Source organism: Mesoplodon bidens, assembly GCF_964165515.1.
Source record: "Mesoplodon bidens genome assembly, chromosome: 10".
Taxonomy (NCBI): domain Eukaryota; kingdom Metazoa; phylum Chordata; class Mammalia; order Artiodactyla; family Ziphiidae; genus Mesoplodon; species Mesoplodon bidens.
In genome coordinates this window covers 47,095,414-47,112,694 of record NC_138172.1, presented here as the reverse complement: position 1 = coordinate 47,112,694, position 17,281 = coordinate 47,095,414, and the positions used below count along the sequence as shown (strand labels likewise).

The window sequence follows — 17,281 nt, the reverse complement described above, 5'->3', positions numbered from 1 at the left end:
GGGGAAGGAATATGAGGTTTGTGCCTCCATTTGGAGTTATCTATTAATCAGTTCATAACTTCTCTGCCCACCAACCACACAGCCTTTCCAGAATGGCCCAGATGTCCCCCTAGAACAGGGCCTTTGCAATTTTTGTCCCTACTACCTAGAATGCTCTCCTGCTACATCCCTTTGAGACCTCTGCCTCAGTTCAAATTATACTTCTTTAGGGTACCATAATGGACCCGAGACTGGGTCAGATATTCAAGATTTCTCACAGCTGTCATGCTACTCATGTGGTTATTTGTGTCTTTTCCCCCAATGCACTGTTAAGCCTTACAAGCACACAAAGTCACTCAACATTATTTAAACAGAACCAACCTGTTTATTTCAATGGAGGACTCATCCAGGTACTTTTATATAAAGAATCACAATTGCTGAATACTCAGTTTTTAATCAATATCAAGAATCTGGGGAAAATATGGGATCACTGCCACAAGTTAGGCTATAGAACAACTTTTATGGACAGAGGCACTCTGCTGCTCATAGAGGTGAAGCACACAGGTTGACCTAATGTACCAAAAATTGGAAAAAAATTAGTTTTTATTTATTTTCTATTACTAGAATCCTTCCTGAACACGTACATTAAACTAGGCATTTTCATGCTTCTCCTCAAACTGTCCTATAAAAATAAACAAAGAATGAAAGAATGGGGCTGCCCATAAAAGATTAAGGGCAGAAATAGGTATGGATTGGGACATAGGTCCCAACAAGTATAACAAGTGTTGTCTTTGTGGTTTTTTCCTCCATGCATAGAAACAACAGAAATTAAAGAGCTGTGGTTTTACTTAGGAGAAAAAAAAAGTACAGATTATATCTGTCATACCCGAGGAGGCAAAGAAAAAAGTCATATTCTCAAAGTCCACTTGAGAAAAAAGAGAGAAAGAGAGATAAGAAAAGATGCACAGTGAGTGAAGGAAATTAACTGAACCTCATTTGGTCTCTATTAGACCATTTTTTCCCCTCCTCTCACCCCACCCCACCAAAATCTTCCTGACACTCAAAGATTTAATCTCATGACAGCATAATAGAAATGGTCCTTGTAGGGGAGGCTATGCATGTGTAGGAACAAGGATTACATGGGAAATCTCTGTACCTCCCTCTCAAACAGCTCTAAAAAAAGCTTTTTAAAAAGGCAGCTGGATCAAGTTAAAGTTGGATAAGTGACATTTACAGTAGGTAGTTACTTACAGTACAAAACAGACCACTCCGCTGCACCAGAGAAAATATGTGTATGCCACCAAGCAGCTTTTCTGGCTCAGGTAAAACCTCTCAGATCACACAGATGGAGACCCTGACAACCACCCGTCTGCTAAGTAGGAGTGCAACTTGAAGAAACAGCTAATGCTAAATCTCTCACTATGAGGCTTGCTATAATTATGAACACTTATACTGGTAGCAATCAATTGTGTTTAACTACGTTTGGATCTGTGAGTCTGCTGAACTGTGCTATTCACCGTAACATCTGATCTTCTATGGAAATCTAGATGAATTTGCTTAGTCAGGATCAAGCAGAAAATGTTTCTGTAAGGTAAGAAATTAACACAAATGGGGACCATTACGGAGCAGTGAGGACGTCTGCAGCAAAGGAGATGATGTCTCTATAAGAACAGAGACATTCTTATTCATTGATCTCTTTCTTCTCCGGTAAAAGAGAAGTGCTCCAAGGAAAGCCATACCGAAAAGCAACATAGGAAAAAAGCTAGGGGGAAGGAGAACCCTAAAGGTTAACTGCCGCCTTCCTATACTGTGTGCTACACTGCGGTATCATCTGGTCTATACTGACTAATCATACAAAATATGATTTTGTGACCTCCCCCAAGATTAGCAACATAAATAATAGGAAATAGCATAAGAAAATAAGGTAAAGAAAGGAAGAGATGTTACAAAGATTCTGAAGTAAACAGCAATTAATTCAATGACTCAGAAAAAAATTCTATAGCAATAAAGGTTAGGGCACAGTGTAATAATTAAAAAAAAGCTAAAAGATATTCTATGCAGGTGTATTTTCTGTAGCTTAGAGATGAGGAAACTAAAATTTAGAGATTAAGTGATTTGCTCTAAGCCATAAAGAAAGCACTAGCACCTACGTCTTCTAATTTCTAACCTCTGGTTTCCCACTGCAGCTTACTAAAACCTGGAAAAGGTTAGGAAAAGCCTGCTGGATCCATAGGTCTAATGATAATAGTAACTGTAAACAGTAACAACACAACAGTTTTTACTCATGGCTTAGATGTGTACATTCTAAGTCTAACAAATAGAAAGTCCTTTCACAAGCCTCCTACCAATGTGTAGCATATGTAATAGGAAAACCTGACAACATTATTTCTGCTACTAAATTGGCCAGCAGTTGTGGCTATTCAGTCTACAGGGTCCTTTAAGACAATGTCTCTTATAAGGTTCAGACACCAACAACTACCAGAGAGGGGAACTGGAAACCAGCGCTTGGGTGCCTCTCTTTTGTCACCATCACTTACCTTGATGGGTACTTCAGTGAGTAAGCAGCAGCCAGGAACCCACCCAAGTTGTGTCCAAGCAAAATCATTTTGTCCAATCCTAATGCACATCTCCAGTCTTCAATGGATTCCACAAACTGATTCTCTACTTCTTCTGCATCATTGTCAAATCTGGGTCTGCTACTTCGTCCAAAGCCCAGCAGGTCAAAAGCATAGACAGGTCTATTGGTGCAAAGATCTCCAAAATTCAGTGCCCAGAGTCCAAGACCTCCTCCAAAACCATGGAGGAGGACAAGTGGAGTCTTATCTGCAATATTATGAGAAAGCTTCAGTGTCCATACTTTATTTCCATTAGATATACGAACAGGTCCTTTTTTGTATGTGCAGGGGACACCTAATGGAAACATAAAAGAGAAATTCTGCTTAGTGTCACTACTTCTGAGAAGGTGAGTATTCTCAGAGCAATCAGAAATTAATAATCTAGAAACCATCTGGTATTCATTTATATGAGTTTAGCCTTTATTATATCAGTCCTAAAAAAAAAGAGTCAACATTTTATTGAAGCAATTATTTTTTCTTTAATTTTATTTGTTTGTTTGTTTACTTATTTATTTTTGGCTGTGTTGGGTCTTCGTTGCTGAGCGCGGGCTTTCTCTAGTTGCAGCGAGCGGGGGCTACTCTTCATTGTGGTGCACAGGCTTCTCATTGCAGTGGCTTCTCTTGCTGAAGAGCACGGGCTCTAGGTGAGCGGGCTTCAGTAGTTGTGGCATGCAGGCTCAGTAGTTGTGGCTCGTGGGCTCTAGGGTGCAGGCTCAGTAGTTGTGGTGCACACACTTAGTTGCTCCACAGCATGTGGGAGCTTCCCGGACCAGGACTCAAACCCATGTCCCCTGCACTGGCAGGCAGATTCTTAACCACTGCACCACCAGGGAAGTCCCAAAGCAAGTATTTCTTAATTACCATATTTTACATCTTGGTGGTAAGATCTATCTCAGACAAGTCTCAAGCAACTGTGGCCTAGGTTTTCTGGCAAGTCATGTCAGCTCTTTGGACTTCTTTCCATATCTATCAGTTGAGGGTACTGGAGTGGAACTTAGTGGCTGCTGAATCCATTATTTTAAAGTCTCTAGCTTTACAGACAATAGAATACTACCTTGTATGTGTAGAACACTTGAGGATTAAGCATTGAACATCGAACTCAGACTCAAAAGAAACATTTTTTTCCTAAAACATCATCATGAATTTAGGGAAGGATTAACATGTATTAAACACATAACTGAAATCTTAAGTCATCATAACGTTTAGTAGAAAAAGATGGCAGGAACTCCTCAGCATGAGGTGCCAGGTAGTCTGAGTTCGTATCCAACAATCTCTCTAGAGAAAGCAAATAATCACAATTTTGTAGATAAAAAATCTTTCTTGCCCTCAATGCTACAGGACTAAATACTTTAAATCTCCCCCAAAACTGACTAAAGAGGAAACTAATTTGAAATTCTTTTACACTAAATTATCAACTGAATAGCTACACTTTAGATATATCTTAATTATTTGTGCGTATACATCTGCAGTGGACAAACACGGAGAACCAGGAGTTTCTGCCCTTTAACCAAATAATCTCTAGTTTTGTACCCACATAGTGGCAGAAGGGGAAACCCAGCACTTGTTCAGAATATTAACAGAGCCCAGAGTGAGTGGAAATGACACCAGTTTAGAAAAGGAGGTGATCCGGTACTAGTGCCAAGCCAAACCACATTCTGAACACAGATGTCTGTGTATTCCCATAAAAACCATGTGTGACCTCTATGAGACAGCTCACCCCACTGTATTAGTTGCTTGCTTCCATGTCTGATATTAAAGCAGGGGCCAATTCTCACTCCTATTTGCATCCCTAGAACCCAGCAGTAGGAAATCAGTATGTTTGTTAAATACCTGAATTGAGTATCTAGCACCCTTTTGTTTTATCTCTTGACAAGAATTTTTTCGTTTAGTAAATCACAATGACAACTTTGCCAGCTTTGTAGAGAACAAGATTACCCAACCATACAGAGTAGAAATCCATTTTCATGGTAAAAATCCATAAAAGATGGCTAATTCTCCCCTTCTTTGGATATATCCAGTTATGGTCACTTACTCCTGAATCATTCAAATGCACAAACAAAATTCATTTGTGGCAGAGAGTATGAAAAACAGGTGTGGACAAGTATATGCACAAATATACATAATAATCATGTATGTGCACTGAACCACTTAAGCTCTTCCTCTAAACAAAATTTCACAGTAAACACCATTACTTGAAAGTATACCCACAGATATCTGGGAACACTCTGGCAGTACAAGTGTGGGTAAATTTCAGTGCTCACAAGAAACAAAAAAGATAAAGGTTTCCACACTACTATAAATGTAGACATAAAGAATCCTAGAATACTAGACTAAGGATCATCCCACCCACTCCTCTTATGGGCAAAAACTAGGAAGGTGAGAAAAGGAGCTTGCCCAAGACCCTGTAACCCATGGACTGCAGCCCTGGGCCTAGAACAGGTTACCTGGATGTAGTCCAGTATGTGTTCTACTAGACAAGGCTACTTGCTCTGCGACACCTACAGCCTGCTCTCAGAGCAGTCTGCAGACCTCTGGTGAGCCAGAGATCCTTTCAGGAGGTCTCACGAGGTCAAAACTATTTTCATAACAATCTAAGACTTTATTAGCCTTTTTCACTCTCATTCTCTGATGGGTATACAGTGGAGTTTTCCAGAGGTCACATGATAAGTGATTACCAACAGTCTGAATGCAGAAGCAGATATGAGAATCCAGCTGCCTTAGTTAAGCCAGGTATTATAGAGAGGTGTAAACTTGGAAACAATGTTACTCTTTTCACTACATTTGTTTAGAAAGCAGTTATTTTTAGAAAACATGTTATTTATTTTAACCTGCAATGGGTTTATTACTATTGTTTTAAAATAAATTAATAAGTTGACATATCTTAAATTATTCAGTTTTAATTTTTAATACAGTAAATATTGATAGCTATAACCTCTAAACAAAGTTCCTTGGGGTACTTCCTAATTTAAGAGTATAAAAGGGACTCAAGACCAAAAAGTTTGAGAACCTTTGCCTTCTTCCCACATTTACACACTTACTGATGACATGTAAAAGGAAAAAAAGTTCTTTTGCCGACAACTAACACACCACAGAATCTGATCTTCAGTTTCAAGGCGATGCTTTATATTGGACCTATTTTAGTAAATGGCTCAGTTAACTTATAAGAAGAAAACCTTACATTTCAAAATTTTCTCTTCAGCGTCTTTAAGGTGTGATGTTGACGTAGGGCACCATGTGGGAAGCCAACCAGTTAGCCATCCTGACCTGCAGCATCAAAAACAAAATACAAATAAGTGAGTTAATGTTCTTCTCAACTCCCAACTGTTACATAGGGAGAAGAAAAGCGGAATAGAAAGTTTACTGTCTGTGTGATGAGGAAGCTATCTATCTGTATGTGACAAATTCACCTAATAGGTACAAAGCATTGTGATAAAGTACTGGGATACAGATACCTTCAACCTGAGAACCTACAAGTAGATCTCCAAGTCCATCTTACCTTCATGGATAGTCAGATTCCACATAATCAAGCAGAGACTAAAAATGGGCAGAACAAGAAAAGACAAAAAAGGCATTCCCCCACCCCACTGCAAGACAGTTTCTTATCAGGGTGGAAGTACAAAAAAGTTAAAGACCATGAGTATGATCACTTCAATGGCAGGTTCACAGCAAGTACAAAATATACCTACTATGAGGGCTGAGAGAAGAGACATCTTAGTAAAATATGAGATTTTTTTTAAAGCTTCAAATCTCATGGTTAAGTGTAGAACATACCCCTAGTACAAATGCAGAGGACGGGCCCATGTCCAATCTACCTAGCATGAACCGGTTAACTTTTGAAAGCTTTGGATTCCAGAAAACAGTAGATGATAAGAAGGCCCCAGGCATCTGGCAGAAGACAGCGAAACAAAGAGAACAAGGAAGCAGGCCTTGCGCAAGAGGAGACAAAAGGCATAGGGAGGCTGGAACTGACACACTTTGCTCGTAGCCAACCAAGGAGAGGGTGAGCCTTCAACTCCTGGTCTAGCAGCAGACCCCAGGCATATCCTAACAATCTGAGATAATGCAGGGCATTAGCAGTCATCTGACAGTTAGCAAGCGCTCAGCATATGGCCAGTATCATTTAAAGTGAGAACTTTCTCATCAAAGAGAAAATGAGTTAAAGAAGAAGAGAAACCAACTACTGCAGATTCCAGATGAGAGGTAAGAGCCAGAACGAAGGCTTTGGCAACAGGGATGGAGACAAGAAGATGAGGAATATTTAAAAATAAAACAGGCAAAGGGTACAAACTTACAACTAGGAGATGAGTAAGTTCTGGAGATCTAATGCACGGCATAGTGATTATAGTCAACAATACTGTATTGTAGACTTCAAAATTGCTAAGAGACTAGATCTTAAATGTTCTTACTTCAAAAAAAAAAAAGATAATTATGTGAAGTGGTAGAGGTGTTAGCTAAAGCTATTGTGGGAATCATATTGCAATATATAACTGTAAAATCAACACATTGTACACCTGGAACTTATACAATGTTATATGTTAATTATATCTCAATTTAAAAAATAAATAAAGCAAAGAAAAATCTAATGGAAGAAATAGGTGACTCAACAACTGTAATACATGATAGAATTAATTCACTCCACAGTTATTTATCGAGCACTTACTATCTTTGAGAAACTATTCTACTCACTTGGGGCATATCAGTTACCAAACAGAGGTAAGAGTGATTAATTCTCCCTTAAGGGATTAGAGTTGCTTTTGGACTGGATCTTCACGGATAAACAGGATACTTCAAAAACGAGGTGGGACCTCCCTGGTGGTCCAGTGGCTAAGACTCCACGCTCCCAATGCAGGGGGCCCGGGTTCAATCCCTGGTCAGGGAACTAGATCCCACATGACGCAACTAAGAGTTCGCACGCCACAACTAAAGATCCTGCGTGCTGCAACTAAGACCTGATGCAGCCAAAAAGAAAAGCTGGAGTGGTGGTTCAGGCATTCCCAGGGAAGGAAAGGGCATGATCACATGCACAGAAAGAAGTATATCATGCGTGTTGTGAGGTAACAAGGGCACTGTTTCCGATAGCAAATCACCACAAATTTGGTGGCTTCAAGCAACAGGAATTTATTCTATCACAGTTCTGGAGACCTGAAGTCTGAAATCAGCATCACTGGGCTGAAACCCAGGTGTCAGCAGGGCCACACTCCCATTAGAGGCTCTAAGGGAAAACCCTTTCTTAGTCTCTTCTGGGTCTGGTGTCTGCTGGTATTCCTCACCCTGTAGCAGCGTCACTCCAGTTATCTGTGCCCCTTACCACAGTGCCGTCCCTCTTCTCCATACGACATGTAGAAACCTTCAATAAACAGTAGTTGATATTATACTGATGACAACAATAACAATGATTCACTAATACTTATGAGGCATAAAATAGGAGTTTTATATAAGGTTCAGAGGGAGTTCAAAGATAAGAACTGACAAAGAATCGTCATTTTGCATCACTCCTTGCCTTGAAGGTAAGGCTACTTCTGGTTGACCTACAATGGGAAACTCAGCCTTGCTCCAGCCTTTTACTTGACACTCTAATATCATTTTTGTTATTTCTTATTCTCTATCCTCTAGACATACAACATTCTCTGTCCTCTTGCTTCCTGGCCCTGAATATCCTTGGAATATGCCTCTCCCTTATTTGCATGATTCATTATACTTCTTACCAACCTCAGATTAGATTCCATTTCCCCTTTGCCCACATACCCAAAGAGAATTAGATCAAGGTGACACAATGGCACTCTGTACTCAAGCTCTATTTTCTTAATTCTCAAGGTGTGTCATCAAGTTCATATTTACTCATCAGTATCCTCACCTAACTATAAGATCCTTGAAGGTAAGGACTCATTGCATTCTCGGTTTCTATCCTAATACCTACCATATTAATATGCATTCATGCTATGAATGAATAAAGTTATTGCTTCATCCGAGGTGTACTGGTTGCAATGAATTACAAGTAGATGATAGCGAAGCTCTCCATCTTAACATACAATTGGATTACAGAGATGTATGCATATATGTCAAAATTTAACAAATGAACACATAAAACTTTAGCGTTTCATCATAATAAAATTTTATACCAAAAAAAAAAAAGGTAAAACAGTCTGGATTTGATAATTGGTTATAAAGAAGGTATAATAGAGGATTCCCAGGCTTCTGTCTGAGGTGCCACTAATGACAGAGAACACATGAATAAGAATAGCTGTGAATAGAGAAATGTGCTAAGTTTTGAATGGGTTGATATAGCATCTACCTTTTCTAAGCTTTGTAGGCTCATTCTACTGCATTTCCCTTCCCTGTAGAATTTCTCTGGGCATTATGCATAACAGGCGCTCAATAAATAATGTTTGCTGAATGATAAGTCACTCACAATCCAAGGTACTCTCAGTCCAAGCTACACCCATTTTACAGATGTGAACACTGAGGTTCAGAAATGTTAAGCACCAGGCCCAGGAGTATTCAGCTACTAAGTGACATAAGCAGAGATGTGACCTGAATTCTGAGTGACTTCAAAACACTTTTTTTCTCAGGTGACTATCTTCCTTAAAATGTCTGAGGAGTTGTCATTACCTACAGAATAAAATCACATTCCTTAAATCTGCACCGAAGATGCTTTACAATCCATCCACAGGTTACTTCGCCCCATCTTGTCTTTACACATTGTACTTTTCAATACCTCATAACTCCCAAAATTTCATGTTATTTTATGCCTCTATGGCTTTTCCCTCTGCCCAGAATACCTTGTCTTTTCTGAGATACTGTCCCTGATCCTGATGCCAAGAGCACAGGTGATTAGTCAGTCCTCTGGCCCTTGTTACAGGTATAGTTACTATTGCTGTGGTTACTTGTCTACTATTTATCTGCCCTACTGCACTCTGAGCACAGTGAATACTAAACCCACGTTAAAAGTCATTCTTAGGGCTTCCCTGGTGGCGCAGTGGTTGAGAATCTGCCTGCTAATGCAGGGGGCACAGGTTCGAGCCCTGGTCTGGGAGGATCCCACATGCCACGGAGCAACTAGGCCTGTGAGCCACAACTACTGAGCCTGCGCGTCTGGAGCCTGTGCTCCGCAAAAAGAGAGGCCCGCGCACCGCGATGAAGAGTGGCCCCCACTTGCCACAACTAGAGAAAGCCCTCGTACAGAAACTAAGACCCAACATAGCAAAAATACATAAATTAATTAATAAACTACTACCCCCAACATCTTCTTAAAAAAAAAAAAAAGTTATTCTTATATTGCCAGTGCCAAACACACTAACTGGCTTGTGGCCATGTGAGTGCCTGGTAACTGTGTGTGTGAAATGAAGGCCTTGGTCAAAAGAAATACAAGAAGCAGATGGAGGAAGGCAAATGAGGTTCATTTCTATAGGCAAAGAGCACTTAGAGTTCCACTAGTTCTTTATTAGGCGACAGGATATGGGCAAGATGCGGGCTTGAAACCCCCAAAACAAAACAAACAAATGTCAATGCAAAAAGATCAGTCAAGAAAAGGGTAATCAACAGAAAGAACAATTTACGAAGGTGATGAGAAGCAGTGTAACTCACACTTTTTCTCATATATATAAATTTTTCCTTTTTATCTGCTAGTCAACTTTCTTCTTGTCTCTTTATCTTCAGATATAAAAACTTCCTAGTAAGGTCCACAAGTAAGCATGTATATATGTATGTATGCACATACACACACACACACACGAACACAGGATTAAAGGACAGGACTATAAGCAGATGTATTTGGTTAGGTTTTCATGGCATGTGGGTTATACTACGGAGATATTATGTGGAAAAAAAGAATGTCGGGGCTCCAGTTCAAGATGGAAGATCCTGATCTCACCTCCTCCACACTCACACTGAAATCTACAGCTGCATATTCAACAATTTCCTCTGACAATAACCTAAAAACTGGCAGAGCAAGGCCCTCCACATCACCCAAACCAGAGAGAAACCACATGGAAGCAGGTGGGAAAGGCTGAGATGCAATCTCACCATAAACCCCACCCTGGTGCAGCGACCCACAGTCAGGAGGGAACTCAAGACCCAGAGCTTCTCCCTGAGGAGCGAAGGGCTCATAACCCACACTGGGCACCCCGATTTTTAAGACTGGCAGCTGAAAGATGAGCCCCCAAAATGTCTGGCTTTGAAGACCAATGGGGCTCAAGCCCATGAAACACGTGGGGTGTGGCAAATCGAGGAATGGCTCTTAAACGGCTTGTGTGCAGACTCACCTGCACCAGGACCCAGCACAGAAGCAGCCCTTTGAAAGCACCCGGGCTTTACGTGAAAGAGACTAATTTCCTAATTTTAAAGCAATGGCCGAAGGAGCAGGGGCCTGCTGGGATGCTCTCCAGGGATGGAGACTGGTGGACACCATCTTCCTGCTCCCCCTCTGCCATTTTACGTTTGGTGACCCAGTTTTTATGTTTGCTACCCAGAGGACACCCCTTGTTCACCTGGCTCTGGCAGTCAGAGGGGCTTGTGTTCCTGGGTCCCATGGGACTGTAACAAGCAGAGAGACAGTTCTTGGCAGACTGCCACTCTCAGGACACCACACAGACAGTTGACTGAAACACATCCCTAGTCTCTCTGACAAAGTGGCCTATTTATTTGTCCAGGAGTTTTGGCCTTAGAAGCAGGTTTCTGGTTTGGCACACATTAACGACTACAGAGGTGCTTTCATGGAACAGAGGCTGGGGAATGCCATTTTGCACTCACCCTCTGCCTTGCTATAGCTCACCAATATCTCCCAGAAAGGAGCTTGTACACTCCTCTGGAGCCCTGATTTGTGTGACTGCTGCCCAGGCGACGCCTCCAAACCTGGTTGCCAGAGGTGGAAAATGGGTAAAATGGGTGAAGGGGGTCAAAAGGTAAGAGCTTCCAGTTACAAATAAAGTAAGTCATGGGGATGTAATGTAGAGCACGGTGACTATAGTTGATACTGTACTGCGTATCTGAAAGTTGCTAAGAGAGTAAATCTAAAAAGTTCTCATCACAAGAAAAATATTCTGTAACTATGCATGGTTACCTAGACTTACTGGGATGATCATTTTGCAATATATAAAAATATCAAATCATTATATTATACCCCTGAAACAAATATATGGTATATGTCAATTATGCCTCAATAATAAAAAAAAGAATGATAGAACAGAAGATCCATAATAGCCTACATTATAATAAGGCTCTAGTCTAATGTTCTCTGCTGCCAGTTTCAAATCTTCTGAATTAACAGGAGGTAAGACCTCTAGGCATATCTGACAAATGTTACCTGTAACTTATTATCAAGGTATCAAGATAATGGAAAACATTACTACTATTAGTTTATGGTAAATATATAAACTATTTACAAATTATCAAGGAAAAACAACTCAAGCCTTCAGCAATGAAATTTTCAATTTATTCAACAATTTTTTCAATTGTTGAAAACAGCAGTTTAACGGGCAACTAAAAGGAAAGAATCTCATGATCTTTGGAGCTTAAAATAAAAAAAGTCCTTGACAACATGGTTATCAATGTCTATGTTCGGTCACAAATATATGAACTAGTACCAACAGGAATTTACTTACAACTCAATCTCATCAAGTTTTTTCAACAAATATCCCTCAAATAATAGCACAGTTCCTGGTCAAAGAGAATCAGAGATCAGTACAACAACAAATAAAAGTGAAATGAACTATAACCTATTACCGTTCCCACTTACATCATAGACATGTTGGGGCAGAGAACACACAAATGCAATCTTTGTTTCAGTCTTCAAAAAATAATAATATTAAAAAAAAATTCAGTCTCTGAATACCTACTATGCACAAGGCACTAGAGTTTAAAATGTGATATATCAGCCGGTAATACAGGACCCATGCCTACCTCCACCTATTTACCACTCATCACAAAACCTACTTTCAAAGGATAGGATTGTCTTGTCTATGCATTTTGCCTCTTAGTGATTGGCTTAACTCAAAGAGAAGGGGCAAAACAATGTTTTTATGTTTGCAAGGCTACTGTATTACATTAAAAATTAGGGCTCTTCAACCACAAGAGGCACCAATACTCTCCAAGTTTTTACAGCAGCTTTTTCATCAAAGTAGATAATTTTTTTTAAGTGGAGCTTTTCTAAAGTATACTTAAACTGAAAAATCTATATTTAACAAAACATAGTAAAATATTTTATTTTCACTGTTAACAGAACTGTAAAGATACCTCTCTCCCCTAAGCCACGATAATGTTTCTATCTAATCAGTTTTTGCCTTAACCAGATGACAATGTTTTATATAAACTGCCTTTACTTCTTTCTTAGAGTTATTCTACAGGATTGAGTGTTAGCACATAGTAGGTCCAAAGGAACATTTTTAAAGAGTGAAAAGCAAGGGTCTATCTTTTCCACCCTTTAGGTTATCACCCTTTGTTCAGAGTTCCCACACCTTAGCTTGCAACCTCTATTGCTTCAACCCTCTGAAACAGCGGTCCCCAACCTGTTTGGCACCAGGGACCAGTTTCGTGGAAGACAATTTTTCCATGGACTGGGTGGTGGGGGGCTGTTCAGGCGGTAATGTGAGCAATGAGGAGCGGCAGATGAAACTCCGCTCACTGGTCCACCGCTCACCTCCTGCTGTGCGGTACCGGTCCGCAGCCCGGGTGTTGGGGACCCCTGCTCTAAAACACCCATCCAACCTCACTTCCTGTCTTTGGGGTAAAATGACCTCATCTTCAAAGAAACCCTCTGCCTCTTCCACAGAATCTCCTATGCCATTCAGCGTTGTTCTGCATTTCTAGGCTTCGTGTGTGGAAGACTGCAACTAAGCACACGAGATTGGAAGTAAGGACACAGACTGAAGTTTGTCAGATATCCAGCCATACTTCTGAGGTCACAAAAACCAAAGTAAAAATTAAATTTACCATGGCCATAATACAGTGAACAAGATACAGGGCTGCCTCCTCAGAACTTTGGAAAATACACAGAAAAGCAAAAATTAACTTCTCTAATTTATTTAAGCAGATAAAAAATAAACACCATCATACATTGCTGAGGCCCTAACTTCAGAAGAGAAGAAAAGTGTCAGTCGCAATGTAAAGATAAGCCATTCACTACAGGAACTATATCTATCTATGGCATCAGGAAGGCTTACCAATGTGCACCAAAAGGTTTTCTACACTGTCCATTTGTTGAGAACTGACCTCATTAGGAAGGTTGACGATCTAAGCCCTAAAGCATCTTATCAAAAAACTAAATAATCTTGCTTTATAACCTGTAACAGATATAAGGAATCTTTTTAGTGAGCAGATTTCTGAGTAAGAAAAGCTTTAAAACACTACACTAAAGGTGGCAACTGTAAGGAAGCCAAACAGGATGTGCTTAGCATATTAACAGAGTTTATTAACTTAAGAATGTGATTTTAAGTATCCTGAGTTTGAGAGATAAAACTGAATTTTTTTTCCCTTAACTTTTTTTTTTTAATTTTTTGGCTGTGCTGGGTCTTTGCTGCTGCACGCAGGCTTTCTCTAGTTGCGGCGAGCAGGGGCTACTCTTTGTTGCGATGCACTGGCTTCTCACTGCGGTGGCTTCTCTTGTTGCAGAGCACGGGCTGCAGGCGCACGGGCTTCAGTAGTTGTGGCTCTAGGCGCATGGGCTTCAGTAGTTGTGGTGCACGGGCTTAGTTGCTCCACGGCATGTGGGATCTTCCCGGACCAGGGATCGAACCCGTGTCCCCTGCATTGGTAGGCAGATTCTTAACCACTGCACCACCAGGGAAGTCCTCCCTTAACTCTCTATGTAATCTTTTGTTAAAAAAAATACCATTAACATTGTACTTGTATCCTAGGACATCAACATGTAAATTGGCTAATAATTCCTGTTTTGTTCTCTATCTATAGTATTACTAAATCTGATTTGCACAATCTGTAAATATTGTGAAACAGTGAAAGAGGTTTCAAAGTATTTTGAAGAAAATATACAGAAGTCTGGTCAATTTCCACACACTCTTGGCCACTTAAATAACATTTCTAATTAGGTTATAAGTAAAGAGGATTTCATTATATTACAATTTTGTTTAAAATGGCCTCCCTCCCTATACTGGTACTGTCAAGAGAGAAAAACTATGTTTATTACTGCTCTCTATAAGCTATTCTAAGCACTCTACGCACAGTAGTCTATCTCATTTAGAGAAACTATGAGGTTTTGATTTTATTATAAATATCCAAATTTATTAGACGTATGAATATACACGTTCCTCTGAAATAATTCCTCAACCAATGAATGACTGAAAACTTCCAAGCTGAAAATGATAACACACTTGGGCAAATAAAGACCTTCTTTCCTGGGAAATGACTTCTTAAATCCTATCCTGGAAAAGAGGAAGAAAAAAAAAATAGAGTATGTCTCACACAATCATAATTTAAGCGACTAATATGCCATTTTATTTTAAATAAATACTAGTGATTCAAATTATCATAACCATTAGATCAATGATAACACAGGCCCTCTAGTATATTTTAACACATTAATTAGCATTCTTTTAACTATTTTTCATTTCTAACCTGTAACTTTTACTTTTTTTACTATTATTTTTTAAGAAAATTTTATACAATTTTTAAACATTACTGTCCTAACCTGTGACTTTTAAAGACCTAGAGCTGGAGAATTGGTGTTTTAGACATAGCCACGTGCTGGTAATATTTTCCCCCAATTGTTTCCTACCTTCTTGCACACAGTAAACAAGCCATTCTAGAATCAGACACATCATCATCCAACATACATAATTAAAGAAACTACATATGTACTTTTAGATTTACATTGTTTAATAAATCCAAGTGATATTTTGTGTTAATTCCAAAATAAGTTCATCCACTAGATAAAGAAAATAAAAACTAAAAACCCTAAGTCTCAAACTGAATAATAAGTTTTAATAAAATCATCTTTCTATATAATTTTTTTTTATGATTCACAATCAGGAGTGAGAGATTATAGAACTGTGGAATCAGACTAAAAATCTAACTATACAATGTTTCTGAATGGCTATTATAAATAATACAGACTTTAAGGACTCATTCAGGACACATTTGATTCTGAAATGTATTATTCAGTGTTGTTTTTACTAAGTGTACCATCCATGGGACTTTTTTTTTGTGGTACACGGGCCTCTCACTGTTGTGGCTTCTCCCATTGGGGAGCACAGGCTCCGGATGCACAGGCTCAGTGGCTCACGGGCCCAGCCGCTCCGCGGCATGTGGGATCTTCCCGGACCAGGGCACGAACCCATGTCCCCTGCATTGGCAGGCGGACTCTCAACCACTGCGCCACCAGGGAAGCCCCTACAATCTTTTGTTAAGTTCTTTGTCATAGGAATGAAATCTGCATTTGCTGGTCTGTAATTGGCATTTTGGAGAATAGGCGAAACAGTGAAGCATGGTTCCCTGTTGGTTCATCCAAGGTCAAGGAAAAGAATCATATTCCCAACTCCTCCAATATAATTTAAGTTCATGATCCTAATGGCTCAAACTCGTCCTAGTCAAGTTCAAACTTTGAATTTCTTATGAATATATCTATTGATGTCCTTTGGATATTTTATGATTAAAAAATTTAAATCACAAACTGCAAAATGAATAATCAAGTACTAGGTTTTTGATCTTAATGTTTGTGTCAGCCTAAGTTTACAACAGCTGAAGTGTTTGATTCTTAAAAATGTATTGAAGCTTTCTATTTGTAAAGCCTCTTTAGGTTCTATCAGACATTTGAATAAGACAAAAGCTTTGTCCTCAATGAGCTGACAAAACAAACACAGAAAAACTGTACTACAAGACATGGTGAAGATGCCATGAAGAAAGTTTTGGAAAATACCATGGACCTTTAGAGAAGGAACATCACAATCTGTTTTGGGTCAGAGAAAACAACTTGAACCAAGTCATGGGGAAATGGGAAGTGAGCAAGAAACATGTTTATGCAACAATGAAAGACACAGCTTGGCTAGAGCCCAGCGCACAGGGAGGAAATAAGACTCCAAAGACAGGAGCCATGCCGCCTGTAAAGGGCTCTGAAGTCAGGCTGAGGACATATAATAAAGCCACTGTGTGTGGCTGTGCTACAAGCAAGACTGTGCCTCTTGGGGGTGTGAAAGTTAACAAACAAATTACACTGAAAGCATAGGGGCAGAACATATTACTAAAGCCTGCAATAAATCAGAAAAGGGAGTAACCGGGATCTGAACCAGGTGGCCCCCACGTGACAGTGGGAATGGAAAGGTGATGTTGCACTTAAAATCTACTGCACATGGTAAAGGAGTTGGCATCTGAAGCAATGAAGGCAGGGGAGGGGGAGGGGAAGCCGGTGCCACAGTTCTTAATCTGGATGACCAGAAGAAACTAAATACCTAAGTGTCCTAACAAAAATAGGAAGTCAAGGGGAAAACTGAGCTTTTTGTATTGTTAGTTCAGGGGAAGGCGGTGCAAATGTGATTCTGGTCTGGACTTGTTACATTTGAGGAATCAGTTGCAAACATTTGCCACACAGTTAGAAACATCACTAGAGTACTGAAGAAGGCTCCATCCTGAGATTTCAGCCCTCTCCACAGACAGGATAGTTAAAAGGAGTGTGAGTAAACAAGGCAAAAATGAAAACATAGATGGAGACAGATTGCAGAATGACTCCATTTAGAGAATGGCGG

The 17,281-nt window shown here is 39.8% G+C and overlaps 1 protein-coding gene across 6 annotated transcripts in view; it reads right to left on the bottom strand.

Moving 5' to 3' along the window:
• ABHD5 (abhydrolase domain containing 5, lysophosphatidic acid acyltransferase) overlaps positions 1-17,281 on the bottom strand; it is a 34,752-nt gene that overhangs the window by 13,377 nt on the left and 4,094 nt on the right. For 2 of the 6 annotated variants that reach the window (XM_081245448.1, XM_081245449.1), the window contains 3 exons: positions 7,865-7,941; positions 5,773-5,858; positions 2,517-2,889 (listed from right to left, as the gene is read on the bottom strand). In XM_081245448.1, the coding sequence (XP_081101574.1) occupies positions 2,517-2,889; positions 5,773-5,858; positions 7,865-7,926 (521 nt within the window). In that variant the 5' untranslated portion in view covers positions 7,927-7,941. Of the gene's footprint in view, positions 1-2,516; positions 2,890-5,772; positions 5,859-7,736; positions 7,838-7,864; positions 7,942-12,327; positions 14,879-14,914; positions 14,966-17,281 lie in introns of those variants that run through there. The other 4 variants (XM_081245453.1, XM_081245452.1, XM_081245451.1 and 1 more) reach the window with 4 other exon arrangements.